Consider the following 16,259-nt stretch of genomic DNA (forward strand, 5'->3'; position numbering starts at 1 on the left):
CGAACAGCCATTGTGACGTGCATTGTTCGTTGTGTGCAGCCACTTCCGCTGCTCTGATTGTCCGCCGAGGATGAGTCGCCATTACTATGATCAAGGCTATGGCGAGCCCCAACCCGAATACCGCCGCTCGCATGAATCGCCTCGACAACGCCAGAACGTCCACCCTTCGAATCGGAGCATACCTCGACCAGGATTCGCTACTTCAGATCGCATGCGCGGGCCGCCTGCAATGCGACCAGATCACCCCGGACCTCCACCTGCACGCGACCCAAGACGAGTGCAGTCACCGCAGCAGCAACAGCACTACTATCCTCCCAGCAATCAAACATGGCAGTCCTCGGAGCACTTGTACGACGGTAGTGCATACGACTACCAAGAAGACTATGGACAAAATGATCAATGGCCGCTTCCGCAACCTCCTGCACCACGTCCAATGCGTGACGGCAGCAGCAGTCCCCGTCGAGCACCGCCGCGACCTCAACGACCCGATGAGTCTCCTGGCCGAGTCGAGTATCAGCGCCGCGACCCACCTCGAAGTATGATTCCAGTGGCACACGCCAGCCGACAGCACTATCAACCTCCAATGGGATCGCATCATGGTAATGGCCAGTGGACTGGCGATGGTTACAGCTATGTCCCTCCTCCAAACTATCCTTTGCCAGATCGTCCGCATCCGAACATGGCAGCTGGTCACGATGATGGTCTCTCTGCCATCCCGCCATATCCTCCCCCGCAAGTGCATCAACAAGTCGCATACCGACAGCCGGAGAACCGTCGACCACCATTGGGACCTCCTCCTTCGTCGCGAAGAGGACCTCCATCGTACTATCCACAAGTCGGTCCAGTGCATCCAATTCAGGAGGAGACCGACAGTATGCGCGGTAGCACTCGCACTGTGAGCGCGCATACTGCCGGTCACGACAGCAAGACTTCTTTCGCCAGCAGCAATGCCATCCCGATCGGAATTACTCAGAGTCATCTCGATCGCGGCCGGGAAATGGCGAATGCTCCACCTATACAGCGACCACCACCTCCGTCTGACACGGAGTCTGAGGACTTCGACTACGACGATTCCCCTACGGAACCTGCGATTGCGCGAGGGGAGATCAGGACACCCGAGCCTGCTGGGTTCCTCGACTCTGCGAACATGGAGACGGGCATTGTCCGGCAAGCCAGTCTTGGAAAGAGGAGCAAGCCCACCTTGACCACTGTCCGCAGCTCGGATCACATGAAGAGGGCCATCGATGACGCTAAGAGCGAAATTGGTACTGCTATCAGTCAGCCGCACGGGAGTGTCAGAGGTTCAACTGCAACTACTGATAGCCCTGAGCGCACTGAGCGTTCTAGAGCTCTGGCACAGGAAATGCTTGAAGGACATACGCAGCCGGGTGCTGAAAGTGAAGGGTCAGATACAGACGCGCAAAAGGAACAGCAGAGTATCCCAATGGTGGCCATTGCAGAACATCGACAGGAAGGTCCTTCACCAGATAAGCAGAGTTCGAGCAGAAAGACGCCAAGCGAGACGTTCCGCTCTGGCACTGGCTTTCTCGACTCCCCATCCTTAGACCACAGGCCCACGCTCGAACAGCGACAGTCAAAGGAACTTCTTGGTGCGACAACGCCGCTTCGCCCGCAGCGATCTCGCACGCGATCGCCACTCGTGCCTCTTGATGATCCGCGGAGAGAGTCCATTGTCGATGGTCTGGAGAAAGGGGGTGCACTCAGCACAGAGGAAGCTCAGGAGCTTAAGCGGCCCATGGGCGGACTTTCAGCACGCGAAGGCAAGCGTAGGCCGCCTCGCCTCAATGTTGACGCTGTCAAAGAAGCTGAGGCACGAGGATCACTCACAAGTTTACCTGATCTCATCCGAAGAGCCACCAAGCTGGCATCCAACCTCGACCGTGGCAAGACTGCCTCTAGAATGGGCATGAACTGGATCGAGGGTGCTAACAATCTGGACGAGAAGAAGCGACGTTCCGGAAGCATGTCTGACATTTTGAATGCGTTTCCCCCACCTGCACTGTCAACACCCTCCGAGTCCCGCAATGCATTTCGACGAAGTCTCGCGGCTTTCTCGTCAAAGAATCGTCATTCGCAGCTGCACAGTGATAGCGACGCTGGCATGATCAAGCGAAGACGATGCTGCGGCATGCCGAAATGGCTCTTCATCTGCCTTATGCTCCTGCTCCTCCTTCTCGTTGCTGCTGCTGTTGTCGTTCCCGTCATGCTCGTTGTCGTGATCCCCAATCAAAATTCCGGATCGACAAAGGTTGGAAGCTGCGCCGCCCAGTTGACGTGCGAGAACGGAGGGGCTAATATCCTTGGCAGTAACGGCGATTGCGAGTGTTTGTGTGTCAATGGATACACGGGAACTACTTGCTCAAGAAAACAGGAGTCGGGATGTACTTCCATATCGACAGGCTCTTCCGGGAATGCCACGATTGGTGAAGCACTTCCGCGGCTGCTGGACAGCTCAGAGTCTCAGTTTGGCATTCCCTTGGACAGGCAAGAACTGCTTGGACTCTTTTCCCGAGCGGACATGAGCTGCAATGTGCAGAATCAGCTCGTGACGTTTGATGGAGAGACTACCAAGGCAAAGAGGCAGGATGCGTCGAGTAGCACCATCGGCAACAGCATTCTCGTAGCTACGGGAAGTCCGACTCCAGTCACTACATCGACTTCGACGACGGCAACAGCGACTACTTCTTCGTCATCGTCAACCGGAACTCTGTTGACAGACGGCAACAGCACTGTCGACTTCGCCCGCGTTGCAGTGCTGTATGTCTTCCAGGACGCAAAGACTTTACAAGCCGCAGCAGATGCGCAAGAGAACCTACAGAGCTTCTTGCGGGGTGGCAACCTGGCGGACGGGAGCAGTGCGTTAAAGTCGAATGTCACGTTAGGCAATGGGTATGAGGTGGATTTGAACGAATTTGTGCTGCAGGTGCGCAATGGGACGAGGGTCGGAAGGGGGGCAAGCTGAGAAACGGCGGGAGGGAAGGTGTTGCTAAGCATCAAGCGTTTGGGTTTTAAAAAGAAGCGGGTTTTGGGTCGTGTGTAGGATATTGTTTTTCTTCTTTCGATGAGCTGTTCTAGTAGCGAGGCGCTGCTTACGCATTTTGCCTTCTCCGCAGTGAGAGGATGAGACGGCCGAATAATGGTATGAAGGAAAGGAAAAGCGAATTTTATCTCATCGAATATGTTTTTCTTTCCATTCAAAGACGAGCGTGAATCAAATACAGCTTGTCTGCAACTGCAGTCGCTGTTTCGATAGGTTAGAGACGTGGTCGTATCTTTGTCGAATTTCTATCGTATAGACACTGTCTGTTGATAACAACGTTCACCGTTCACTTATTCGATGTCCTGCATCGAAGAAGAAATCGTCGGAAACGTGGAAAGCAGGGTTTGTTATGGTTAGCGTTTTGGCGGAGTGGAAGTTCCCCGAGCATGGCTGGCTGTATTTTTTCGAGAAGGACATGGGGTGACCCTGGTCTGCTTGCGAATTGGCAATCTCCGGGGAGAATAGAGCTGCGATCTTTTCTCTTCAACAACATCCTGCGGGTGAAGGGTTTTGACACACCGTAGGAGATATTCTGCGATCCATTTGTGCTGCTCTGAGATTATTACTTCGCGATCCCGATGAGAGGTATGTAGATGTTGCGAGTGGGTGAATGTGTATTTCGCGTGGCACGGATAAATATTGGTGGAGCGAAGTGGTTTCACAAGCGGCTATTCGTGGTGCTTCGAAGACGGGGAAGAACTGATGAGAGATTGGGGATGTTTTGCTGCGGTTGAGAAGCGCGATTGGAGATGCATGTTTGCGCGAGATGGAGCCGCAGATGGGCCTGGGATGCGAATGGAATCGCGTGCTGGAGGGAGCATTAGCAGCTTTGCTGTATAGTGTTTTAGCGAGTGGTTTGAGTCTGCACATGCGGTGTTGATGGACCTGAGAAAGACGACTGTTCTTCGATTGACAGTGGTCGCTGTTGCTGTTTCCCATGTTCGTTCGCGACCTGTCTTCGACTGTCGTTCATGTCAAGTGGTGCGATTGAGCGTTACACATCCCGTAGTGCCCGTCTCGCGTGGCACGCTTGCAGTCCATCTGGTTAGGCGAAGCGGGCGATAGTCTAATCAAAAATTAGCTGGAAACGCGGCTGCAAACAGGCGACCATCCAATCCTTCCCGCACCACCGCAGCGAGACCACCGCGCGCGCAACCAAACAGCAGCGCCAGCAGCAGCAGCGACCGCACGCCACACCCATCCTTCCCCTCACTTGTCTGCCAACTTCCGCTGCACTTCGACAACCACCGCCGCGGACTCTGCGCACTCCCCGCCAGCTCCGCCACCTCGCCGTCGCAATATTCTATACGGCGCATCCCTTTGGCCTGCGCCCCCGTTCTCCACGCAACCGATCGACAGCCTCTAGCGTCAGCGCGATCGACAACGACGACATTGCGGAGTGCAACGGCCATAACATTCGTCAACAGACAGCGTCAGCGGAGACATGCTGGTGATATAGACTTTCGACATTGTCAGCGACCAGGTTCCGGGTTACAGAAGCCTCGAGGTCAATCAAGGCGCTCACGGGCCACGGAAGCATCGTCTCAGGGACAACAGCAACAACACCTCCAACACTTTCCGGCCAGCACCACGACCACGGCGACGACGGAACGACTGGGCACACCACTGGCGACGACGAGTGGGAGGCGGATAGATTGTCGAGGAGAGTGAGATAACAGCGGCAGCACGCTGGCTGCGAGCCAGTAGCAGCAGCGTCGTCTCCATCGGCGCATTCTTCCTACACCACACTCGTTTGATATCACACACACCCGACCACACGTAGGACAAGATGTTGCGCCCGGCGACTCCGCTTTCTATTATTTTCTTCGTGGCTTTTGTGCTGCTCTTGCTTAGCACATTGTCCACACCCGTCATCGAGGGTATTCCGCTCGGCTCTTACCAGGGCTACAACTTCGGCGTGCTGGGATGGTGCAGTGACGATGGGAGATGCGAAGGGCCGGTAATTGGTTACAGTACAGGTTGGTTCCTCTGTTTTCGCGGAAGATGGACACATTGGGTGTGATCCGGCACGTCGCGGAGAGCTAACATGAAGTGTTGCGCAGATGGCCTCTTCTCCGGCGGCACCAATGCCAATAACGAAGCCTTCTCCCTCCCGTCTTCGACACGACATAGCCTATCATCGATTCTAATCGTGCATCCGATCGCCGCACTCTTCGCATTAATATGCTTCGGTCTCGCTGTTGCGGCGCATTTCCATGGACCATCGCACTCGCCGCGCTATCTCCTCGCATTGTTGATCCTCACCTTCCCGACCTTGTTGATCACACTCCTGGCGTTTCTGGTGGACATATTACTCTTCGTACCGCACATGCAATGGGGAGGATGGATTGTTCTTGCAGCGACGATCCTCATCGTCGCGTCCAGTATAGTAACATGTGCGATGCGAAGGACACTAGTAAGCAGGAAAGCACGCAAGAAGCGCATTGCCGAAAACGCGGACATGAATGGTCAAAATTACTACGAGAATCTGGCGGCGAACCGAATGCTGGTCGATACATTGCCCAAGGGAGACGTGCTTCCCAGAGCAGAGAGTCCTCCGCCCATGAGTGGAAGTACTGCTGTCGAAAAGGGCAATGGGCAATATGCGACTTTTGAGATGAAGAGGCCGGACACGAACAGTGACGGCTACGCAGACGATCGTGTGCCTCTCAACCCACACCGCGATCCGAGCATTCGATCTACGAGCACGAACGGCCGACGACCCACTTTCGACGAGAATGTCCCACCAATGCCACGACCGAGCCAGGAACATGGCATGCAAAGGTTCCCAAGCAGAGATCAGTACGGAAATCCGATCGCAGAAGGTGCAGCAATGGGAGCGGTTGCTGGCGGTTTGAGGCATCAGAACTCAGAGGGCAGCATGGGCAGTGGCCGATCCAATGGCTATCCTCCACGAGGGAGAGGCTATGGCCCGCCGAACCGCGGCTACGGCCCACCTCGAGGAAGGGGAGGCTATCCTCCACCACCTGGCTTCAATGGGCGTGGGCGAGGAGGTTTTGGGCCGCCACCTCCAGGATTCAATGGACGAGGCAGAGGGTACGGGCCCCCGCCACCTGGCATGATGGGCAGAGGAGGGCCGGCGCGGCCAATGCCTCCGCCTGGGTATGGAGCAGACCCATACTATGGTGCACCAAGGAACACGCCTCCTCCTGCGCCATTGGATGATCAATTCGTTGCAGGTCCCATCGGACAAGCGATCGAGATGGATGAGCGGACTGGCAGCCCTGCGAATGCGCACAATGCCTACGGTCTGCGTGATAGCGATGGCGATGTCGCAGGAATGGTTGGCCTAATGCAAGGACGCTCAGATGCGCCGAACGGTGATCAGCCTCTTGCATCGCCATCGAGCTTCTACTCTGGCGATCAGTGAGTTTTGCGGGTGACGATAGAGTATATGTGCTAACAGTGAGCAGGAACTACGTGCCACCACGGCAACAGTGGGCCGGCCAGCGATCACCACTCTCAGCACAGCACGATGCGCCCTTACAGATGCCAGATGCACAAGCCTCGAAAGCGACGTTCGAGACTGTGTCGTCAATGCAAGACCCGTCGCACGCAACGCAATCATCACGAACATTACCACTCAGCCCCGTTCCAGCATCTCCGGAGCCTGGGCAAGGTCCACGAAGTCCACCTCGTGTGCGCCATGAGCGCTCCGGGTCACAAACATACTACGAAGACGTTGATCCTCGCTTCGCCGAGGACCCAGCACCGCAACCGCCCTCGGCCGTGCACCCCGCACATCGACAGTCTGGCATTCCCAACGCCCTGACACCCGGTGCAGCACAACGAGCAGTATTGCACGACGGCCCCGCACATCAGCCGGTCTACCAGAACGGCAGCACACAGCACTATCGTATGAACTCCCCTCCTCCTCCTGTAGATAGCACACGGATCCTCTCGCCTCATGCTGAAGAAGCTGAAGTCGCGGATGATGCACGGCACACGACTGACCATGATGATAGCGACGAATCTCTAAGACGTGATCATCATCATCAGCTTCAGAATCTTTCGCATCATCATCCGCACTTTGAGCACAACATCACGCCTCCGGACGAAAATCAGCAATATGCATCGCAAGAACGACGTTCTAGTTACGCGGGTTCGGATCCGGGTGTGAGGATTGTCTCTGGTCCGGGATATCCGTTGGAGATCATACCTGATGGAGCGAGAAGTCCAGGCGCAGCATCCGAGTCGAGTCACTTTACATCTGTCTCGCAAAGAGGTGTCAATCCGAACTGGAGACCTGGTATGCCTGTGCAAGGGCCTCCAGGTTTTGGAATGGGTGGCGGATCCGAGGTACAGATGAGGAGGAACGAAGACGTGATATTGAGCGGTAATCCGGATTTCAGTCTGCCAATTCCAGGAGTCGGAAGAGGGAGAGGCGGTAGCGGGCTAGGAATGAGAGGGAGAGGCGGAGGAGGAAGGGGCAGAGGCGCGAGAGGCCCGAGTCCGGCCTTGGGATTAACGCCCGCGGGACGATACCCCACACCTGATGTCGCCGCTGCTCCTGCTCCTGCGGTTGATGGTCCGGGAATGGTGGTTCCGGTGTTAGGAACAGGAACGGGCGGGATCCCACCTGCACATGCAGTCGGGTGAGACGTTTTGGATGTGATGATACACAGTTTTTGATGGACTTTTGTTGTTTTGGCGAATGCATTTTGGGCGGGATTCACGCACGCATTTCTTCGTGCGGTTAGCGATGTTCTACTTCTTTCATGGCCAGACCGAGGAAAACGGGCTTTTAGGGAACCTCCTTTTGATACCTTGTGATACAATGATGAGATAAATACTACAATCCTTTCTTGGGATGATGAAAGATGAATATTCTTGATCATGTTTCACTTTTCACTTTCCGAGCCCAATTACCAACTCCCGCTGCCCAAAATTGACTGAAGAATTCGGGCAATGTACGACAGCACTACATGTGCCACGCCGAGTGGTAATATTCGCATTGATAATTGAGGAATGGTCGAACGAGATTTTGGAGGTCAACGCAGTATGTGGCTTAAGTGTTTTGGAGAGAACATATTCGGGAAGGGAAACAGCACTCTCGGAAGGTCCTTCTACCCTCAACATCTCGATTTTTCTCAACGATGCTACGAAACTCGTACGCTGTTCTCAGTGAGTACACACGTCGGACGGACTTTCAGAAGTCTTTCATTGTCACCTCATCTACTGTACTTCTCTTTTCTGCACGTGTTGCCTTCAGCCCGTCCCAATTAGAACGAGACGACAACACGTCGATCGGAAGCACAAGGATCAGACAAACAAAAGAATTGTATGATTTTCTTCATGTCTTGCGCCAGTTCTCCATCCATGCCGCCCGCAGCAAAATGTCTAGCTGCTTTCTGATTGCCCGCGCAGATGAAAGAACGAATACTGATGATGCTACTAATACCCATACACCATGATCTCTTCCCCACAGCCTAACCTTTCATTTGTACCATTTGGCTCCCATTGTGATGACGCCTTGAAGTGCTCTTGGGCGATTGTATTTGTCCATGCAACGCAGAAGTGCGTGCGGCCCCCAACTTCTCATTCTTGCTTGTTGACCGCGGACTGCTTGCCAGTAATGTTGTGGCCATCCCTCCTATTGACCCGTACACGCCTCATCTCCTGTTGTCTCGGCTCGAAACTCGGATTTTGTGATCGGTGTATGCCTCACTCATGCTATTGGCGACCATGGCATAGGCACCATGATGCGGCTCTTCATCGTTTGGATCAGCGGCACGGTCTTGTGAACCGTCTCTCCCCAGCCGGGAATGCTCCAGCTCTGCTCTCGGCGGGCACGACGTTCTTCGAGGTCGGCAAATTGCCAGAGGTGGTGGACTTCGTTGAGGGCTCCGATTTGGACGAACCAAGCTGTGAAAGAGCGACAAGTTAGCAAATATCCCATTGGCGACCAAATTTGGGATTTGTTGTCTAGACCTACCTCCCACACCCTCCATGACCTCTCTTCTTGCCGCTAGGCCCTTTTGCCAGTGTGTCTCCCACTCCAACAAGTTACCAGGATGAAGAGTGTACGATCTCAACTCAAAGACACCTCCCAGCTGGCGAGGCGGTGATGTAGGCCAGAAACGGAACTCCTGCATCAGCGACGTCTTCTTAGACGTGATGAGTGACTTCAGCTTGCGATCGAAGTCGGCGAACTCAGGCGAGTTCTGGATGCGGTGCAGCGACTTATGATAACCCGCATAACGCTGGTACTCCCAGATGTGAACTGTGACGCGTTAGTCCAGACTCCTCCCATCTTCTTTCACGCTTCTCCTCACCAAAAGTGTCACATTCTCCCACCTCAGTCCTCCAGCTTCCCACCAAATTCACATGGTTATCCCCATCTTTTGCAACCTTCGGGTACCAGCCCCCCACGAGCTTGACATACTCCTCCACCTTATCCGGCTTGACCTCATGAAACACAATACTGTGCACATACTTGCCTCGCGCCAGGACCTGGGAGAAAGAGCGTTCAATCTCCCGATCCATTTCGCGACCCTCTTCGGTGCCATGGATGACGCGACTGAGCAGGCCGGTGCCCTTCTTCTTGTCGCCACTGGCAGCTTCGGCTTTACGCGCGGCTTCCCCTGCAACGGAACTGAGTGAGCCCAAGAAATGCGAGGCGTTTTCAGAAATGCCGTGAGCGGCATCGTTAGAAACGGAGTGGGACAACTTAGCGTCACTAGAAGAAGCAGAGGAAGAAGAAGAGGAGGACATAGCAGACTGTGAGGACGCACGCTCTGATTCTTTACGCTTGCGGTGGGCTTCGGCAAGGTTGTCGCGGAAGTGCTTTTGTTTCTTGTCGAAGACGTGGCTGGTGTCGGGCTCGATATCGCTGAGGGCGGGTGCTTTGCTCCATGCTGCCGACGCGCTCGTAAAGGGTCGACTGGCGGTGATTGCTGTCGGCTTCGTCGAGGCGGCGGACAAGTTGGAGAGGCGGGGCACGAAGCGACGCGACATGGTGGAGGTGGACAGGCGTGTGCCGGTCGCCTGCGGTGTCAATGGGTCGCTGGCGGGCGGTGGTGGTGCTGGCCGTTCGTCTCCTGAGGTTGGCCGAGTGATGTATTGGAGACGGAGCTCTCGTGGTAGCTGGCGGTGCTGACGATGATGACGGCGGTGATAGGTCTGAGTCGGTCCGGATAGCTGCCTGGGTATGCGTTGCTCCTCACAGTGATGCTCTGCCCGTGATCTCCCCTCTTCGTGCTTGCTGCAAGCTTGCTCGATGCGTGTCTGCAAACGGCAAGCCTCCAGAAGCTGCCGTGAGCTTGGACGCCCCTTCCCCGCATCTCTCCCACGCCAAGCACCAATAGTGTGAATTCCTCCACTAAGTTCACTGCGGCTCCACACGGCTACACTCATCTCGTCGGTTGCCATGTCTCACACCACCTGCTCACCACGTTGCCACTACTCTTCACCTGGAAGCGAGCTATTGCATGTGAACGCCAAGCTGTAGTTTGCTTGGTACACTATAGCCTGCATCGAATACGATGCCTAGAAGACATTCGATCAAGCGACGTTGAAGACTCGACGGGTTTGATTTCATGTCATACTGCTCCCCAGCTATCTTACATTTCTAGCTCTATCACCATCCCGATTACTCATTAAACCACGAATTACCGCTCCTATATCCTGTCTCATGCCTCCACCTTTACACCATCCTTCCACCCTCCTACCCATCCCTTCACCGCCTTCATAAACTTGAAAAATCCCACATTAAACTCCTCATGCCCATACTTCTTATCCACCACCCTCTGCGGAAATGCAATGCCCGCTCCATAAACTCCCGGCAATACCTTCTTCTCCCCTTCTTTCCCATACCAGAAACATCCTCGATCGTGATCAAATTTCACCTCTTCGATCTCCTTCCCATTCGAAAACTTCAGTTCAGGGATTGGATTCCTCGAGTATCCAATCGCTTGCACCACGAACCCCGTTTTCCCGTCTCTTAGATGTTCTCGGTAGACAGATTCTTCCTCACCCTTCTGGTACGCAACTTTCTGTACGACCTTCCCGACATCACTCTTCTCCAATTTTCCTTCTTCCAAATTCCGCTTGGCCCAATCCGCTGCTTCGCCTTTCAGACCAGTATTATCCCTCGCAATGTACGAGTCATAGTATTCTGCGTATCGCAAAGGATGGCGGGTGAACCATTTGATTCGCAGGTCAGATTTGGATGTGAGAGCAATGTGGGATAAGTTCATGAGGACCAGGACGGCGGAATGTGAGGCGCCAATGACGGCAACTGTGGTGGGTCCAAGAGGTGAGAGGAGGGATTGGAGGTTGGTAGGTGATAAGGCATCGTCGAGGTTGATGTGGCGGATCTCGTTTGGAGGAGAAAAGGGGAGAGGCGGATCGAGAGGTGAGGAGCCGGTGCACAGAACCAGGCGCTGAGTCTGAATGGTATTGCTCGAGTTGGGTAGACTAAGCGTCCAAGTTTGTGAGGTTGGATCCAGAGAGCCTTCTGAAATCCGACCGAGGTGTGCCGTGATCGAAGGATGCTGTTTGAGGCCTTCCGTAAGTATGAGGCACATGTCCGCCGCATGGCCGAGATTGCATCCCTTTTCTTGATCAAGCTGGCGGAGAGCGCGGAGTTTGTCTTCGCTACTGGCTTTTGTTGTTGCAGTAGTTGATCCGTCTTGAGCCTGCGCACCGCCGACAATTTCTCTGAATGGCGAGAGCGCTTGCGCATAATCGATAAACAGCTTCACCTTCGTATTCGAAGGCACTTCCCGGTAGTACTGATTCACTCTCCCGCCATTGAAGTACTCATCGACCCACAGGATCTTCGTAAGACCTTGTTCCAGCAAATTCCCAACAGCTGTAATCCCAGCAGGTCCAGCTCCCACCACGACAGCCTCGTAAGCCTCCTCAACATTCGACATAGCAGAGTCCCTACGGACCTGCTGCGTTGTAGGATCTGCATGCGTAGCCATCGTTCTCCTCGTCCTTGATGAATCCAGAGCAACGAACGACGTGCTTCCAGATCTGAAAGAAATGTCTGACCTGGCTTTTATATCCCTCGAAGATAGGCCAACGGCAGACAACAAAAGCGGTCTGCGATGACCCGCAGCAGCAGCAAACGTGGACAGTCCCCTCCTCCCACTCCCAGCTCCCACGCATTGTCTTACGCAAGAGATCGCCGCATCAGATGTCGTCGTGCGCGTTTGCCGCAGAAAAGAATTTCGAGTCTCTCCATACTGCTGAGCATTTCTCACAACATGTCTTCCTAACACGCTTCTCTGCGCGGTAGAAGCCATATTTCCGCACTCTCCAGCAACACCAAATCTCCTCTACAGAGCAATTGGACCCCAAGCAGAAGCCTCAACACCAATCCTAGTTCAAGCTCGTCCCAACGAGAATTCAACAAATGCCTCGTTGGAAAAGCAGTCTAGTTAGTGGTCCCGCAACCAGGTCCCAAAACGCCCACGAAACTCCCGGATTACGCGCGAACCGGCGTGCTTCTTGCTTCTTCAATGCACGCACGTGCAGTCGTCGCAGTTCTTATTGCGATAGGCTTGTGGAAGGAGGTCTGTAGCCGACGCGCCGATGTGTAATACCTCGAAGCTGTGGGTTGCACGTCCGCGACCAAGCGAAGGGGTGGGAAGCGGTGTCGATAGGACAGAAGCTTGCGTGGCCAGCCTTGCGTATTGTTTTCTGCTTGTCTTTTGTCGTTCCAATGGGTTTCGTAGCTTAGATTGCGTCGTGTAGTCCAGCGAAGTGTGAGTCGAGAACTTTCGCCTCTCGACGACGTTCAAAAGTCTTGGCGGGAAAGAGGTTCCGAGATCGGCGCTGGCTGGAAAGAGCAGAACAACAAGAGAATGCCCAACAGCGTAAGAAAACGATGAAAGACAGCGAATGGTGATCGTTCCACGTGATAGACGAGCAATAGAGTGACAAGAAGGCAATAGAGGAAGTTGATTGGGAAGTAATGTAAAACTCGCTGTGCTACAGTGCAAAGAGCATCACCTCATTCCGATCCTGCATGAGCACATCATAAAAGAGACATTTTGCCACCGGAATTTGAAAGAAGGTCAAGTAGTCAATTTTCCAAAAAAGAATGATCTCTGGTTTAATGAATATGCTCCAAAGAATTATGCACCGTTCCGTGTTCCTCCTTCATGCAGTTAAATCCAATGCCATCGCTGCCATGCAATCGTCCAATAATGAATGCCACGCTCAAATCCGCTAAAGTCAAGCACCGAAAAGCACAGTCTAGAACCATCTCCTGTTATCCAACTTCTCCCTTCTCCTCTTCTCCTCCAACTCCTCTCTAGGCCCCTCAAAGCCCAAGCAAATGTCACTGCCCAATGAGCCCTTCCCAACTCTCACATCGAGATCGAATATCCCACCCCAGTCACCTACACTAAAACTCGCTCTTACTTTGACACCTCCTTTTCTCATTTTCACCTCCTCACTCAGGAACTTTCCGAGCATGTTCGTAACTCGCCAGGCTAAGGCATTCGGCGCATACTTTGTGCGAAGTTCCTTTTCCCATCCCGCCTCAAGCTCCTCAGCCGCGACCAGCGTGAGAGCGGTTGATTCCGGTGATCTGGTATCGGTCCAGTAGGATATAATTTCGCTGTCACGAGGAGCGCCTTCGAAGTGGGTGGGAAGCCAGATGCTAATGTGGATGTTTTCAAGTTTGTGGAAGTGTCTGAGAGAAGAGAGGAGCGGAGTCGTGATGGGTGGCGGATTCAGGAGGAGCGGAGCGCCCTTCCAGCCGCAAAACTTGAGCTCGCGAACTGTGCGCGCGTGGTAGGATGCGATCGTGTGGAGCATGGGAGGCTGGCCATCCCATCTGTATATTGGCTGGAAAGTGAAGGTGTCGGGATCGGGAGAGTGGAGTCTGCTACCACCGAGTGCGTTGACAGTTGACTTGTCTTCCGCTTCCATATTCGCACGGTCGTGTTGGTCTACCAAACCAATCACGTCGGCGCCATCGCGACCCCAAGTGTTGCCAAGGGGACTGCAGATTCCTATGGTCACGATCTTCTGTAAAGGACATGCATGCAGAGCGCGAAGGATTTCTCTCCTCTCGTCGCGAGGCATGCCGCCTTCAATCTTGATACTCTCCAGCCTCCTCAATTTTGGAACTAATTCCGAAATGAAGCGCCTCCGTCGCTCGCGATAGATACTGTACTCCAAGTCGTCGTCGTCGGTGTAAGGTTCTCCATGTTCGCTGTATTTTGTGTCGACCCTTAAGTCCACCAAGTTTCGTGCCAGATTGTCCATAACAACGTCAACTCGGCGTCTGATGCTTGTCGAGGGCTTGTCTGAGAAAAAATTGCTCATCGGCCATGCCAGGCATCTGATCTCCGGGTGTGCTTCCATGAAAGCTAGAGGAGCAAACGTGGGTGAGCTCCCATCCTGAACAGCAGCCTGCCCATTCGTAGGTCGCTGCTCCGAGAATTCCGGGCTCGAGTCAAGTAGAAGGATATCCCACGGGATTGTTGTTCCCGCGACCACGCAATTGCGAAGCTGAAGTGATCTCAGATTTGGAAACCGAAGTTCGAAGAATATGCGAAACATCCCGACCCACTGTTGATATGCCCGACCAGAACCTCCCATATAAGCTGTCCGATGATCAGAACCCATTATCCAGTCGAGATTGATTGAGGTCAGGGTATCGCTCGCGTTCTTGAGCATCAACATGGCGGTATCTGCAGATGTCACCGTTTCCCGTTGCATGTTCAGCAGAGGCTGCGGCATCGACAATGCCATTTCCGCGTCCAAGGATACGTCCAACGCAACTCCTCGATATGCCATGACGGCTCGTTCTCGTCGGGTCAGTTTGCCGAGATTGCGAATCTGCTCAGGCAGCTCGATTGATGCCTCAAGCGCTTCATACTCCTGTTCATCGTATTTATGCGCCGATTCAAACATCTGGGCCAGCGGACACTTGTCGTCAACCTGCAACTCATCCTCAAGGATGCTCCCAGGTACTGCCTCTTCGAGGACCGCAAGCTCTTCCATGCGCCTGTGGTATTCCTGTCCCGCTCTGAGCTCGGAAACCACAGTACTCGTACTCGCCTCGAATCTCCCACCTACACCATCTTGGAGCGGCCGTGTTGACGAGTGCCTTGCATATACCAGATGTTTCGCCACCGACAGCTCTGCAGAACTAACGGGTCGAAATGGCAACCTCCTCAACCGCACACTCTCCAAACCTTCGAAAGTCAACCTTGTCGGCAACTCGAAAGGATTGCCCACTCTCGGATCCATCTGCAAGTTCAAGCCGGCGGAAATCCTGCAGTTCTCCAACCATAACCTCCTCACGCTGACCACCCCTTCCTTCTTCGCCCTATCCTCGTCGAAGAAACATCTCAACAGCGCATCTACCAGATTTGCATGTCCCAGAATAATCCTCAGAGTATGTACCTTCGTCATATTCGCTACCGCCATCTTGCACAATGCAATCGTCCTCGGATCCGACGACAATGTCATGCCCGAAAAGGACATCTTCGGCAACTCATGAAAGATCGCTGGAGGTGGCATATGACATCGATGCGTCAGGACTTGCACATGTTCCGCAAGCTTCGGCTTCGTGGCAAGCAGGAAAAGTTTCTTGATGAGGGGTGTATCGTCGTGATCGTCGTGGCGCGGTTGTTCCACAACGTCACGGTAGCCCGAAAAACGATCAGGACCTTTGCAATCTACGAGATCGACTTCGCGCCAGAGATACGGAACGGCCTTGTCGTAGCACCATTTTGACGTAAGGCTGAGATGCTTTAGTGCGGCGCGGTCGAGGTATTCGAGCATGTCTTGAAGGAGTTCTTCTGGGAGCTCGTGGAGCTTGAGAGTCGCGGATGAATTCTTTGAAGAGTCCAGTGTTTGGCTGTGGCTCCCATTTCGCTTGCAAGCGGTATTTGTGGAATCCATCTTTTCGAAGCCGTGCTGCTTAGGAAGGGGAGGTGAGTTTCGGAGATCAGGAATGGTGCGTCTGCGTTCAAGAATTTGACGAGTCATAGCCGGCGTTTTATTGCCGTGCACATCTCGGTGAGAAGCGAACAGTTGTGTAGTGAATGTATCGAGCAGCGTTGAGAAAGCTGTGGTCCTTCTGTTGTGGTACTTCTGTTGTGGCTTCACAAGCGCAAGAGCGAGTTGAATGACGTTTGGCTGCGGAAGCTTCATTAGCGCGTGGCGCACGGACGATGTCAACGTGGTAGCAGCGACCAAAATA

At 53.9% G+C, this 16,259-nt stretch overlaps 5 protein-coding genes across 5 annotated transcripts; 2 read left to right on the forward strand and 3 right to left on the reverse strand.

Annotated features, from left to right (window-relative positions):
- Positions 1-70: 70 nt before the first annotated feature.
- RHO25_002274 (uncharacterized protein) lies at positions 71-2,983 on the forward strand (the record flags this gene model as incomplete). Its single annotated transcript, XM_023594869.2, has 1 exon — positions 71-2,983. The coding sequence occupies one exon, from the start codon at positions 71-73 to the stop codon at positions 2,981-2,983; it is 2,913 nt and encodes a 970-aa protein (XP_023459697.1).
- Positions 2,984-4,850: 1,867 nt separating this feature from the next.
- Positions 4,851-7,681, forward strand: RHO25_002275 (uncharacterized protein; the record flags this gene model as incomplete). The annotated part of the gene is made up of 3 exons (XM_023594867.2): positions 4,851-5,040; positions 5,125-6,448; positions 6,496-7,681. The coding sequence occupies 3 exons, from the start codon at positions 4,851-4,853 to the stop codon at positions 7,679-7,681; spliced, it is 2,700 nt and encodes an 899-aa protein (XP_023459699.1).
- Positions 7,682-8,750: 1,069 nt separating this feature from the next.
- RHO25_002276 (uncharacterized protein) lies at positions 8,751-10,039 on the reverse strand (the record flags this gene model as incomplete). Its single annotated transcript, XM_023594866.2, has 3 exons — positions 8,751-8,947; positions 9,018-9,305; positions 9,358-10,039. The coding sequence occupies 3 exons, from the start codon at positions 10,037-10,039 to the stop codon at positions 8,751-8,753; spliced, it is 1,167 nt and encodes a 388-aa protein (XP_023459694.1).
- A 674-nt stretch (positions 10,040-10,713) lies between these two features.
- Positions 10,714-11,961, reverse strand: RHO25_002277 (uncharacterized protein; the record flags this gene model as incomplete). The annotated part of the gene is made up of 1 exon (XM_023594865.2): positions 10,714-11,961. The coding sequence occupies one exon, from the start codon at positions 11,959-11,961 to the stop codon at positions 10,714-10,716; it is 1,248 nt and encodes a 415-aa protein (XP_023459695.2).
- A 1,330-nt stretch (positions 11,962-13,291) lies between these two features.
- Positions 13,292-16,210, reverse strand: RHO25_002278 (uncharacterized protein; the record flags this gene model as incomplete). Its single annotated transcript, XM_023594864.1, has 1 exon — positions 13,292-16,210. The coding sequence occupies one exon, from the start codon at positions 16,208-16,210 to the stop codon at positions 13,292-13,294; it is 2,919 nt and encodes a 972-aa protein (XP_023459692.1).
- Between the last annotated feature and the right edge of the window lie 49 nt (positions 16,211-16,259).

This window comes from Cercospora beticola, chromosome 2 (genome assembly GCF_033473495.1).
Source record: "Cercospora beticola chromosome 2, complete sequence".
Classification (NCBI taxonomy): domain Eukaryota; kingdom Fungi; phylum Ascomycota; class Dothideomycetes; order Mycosphaerellales; family Mycosphaerellaceae; genus Cercospora; species Cercospora beticola.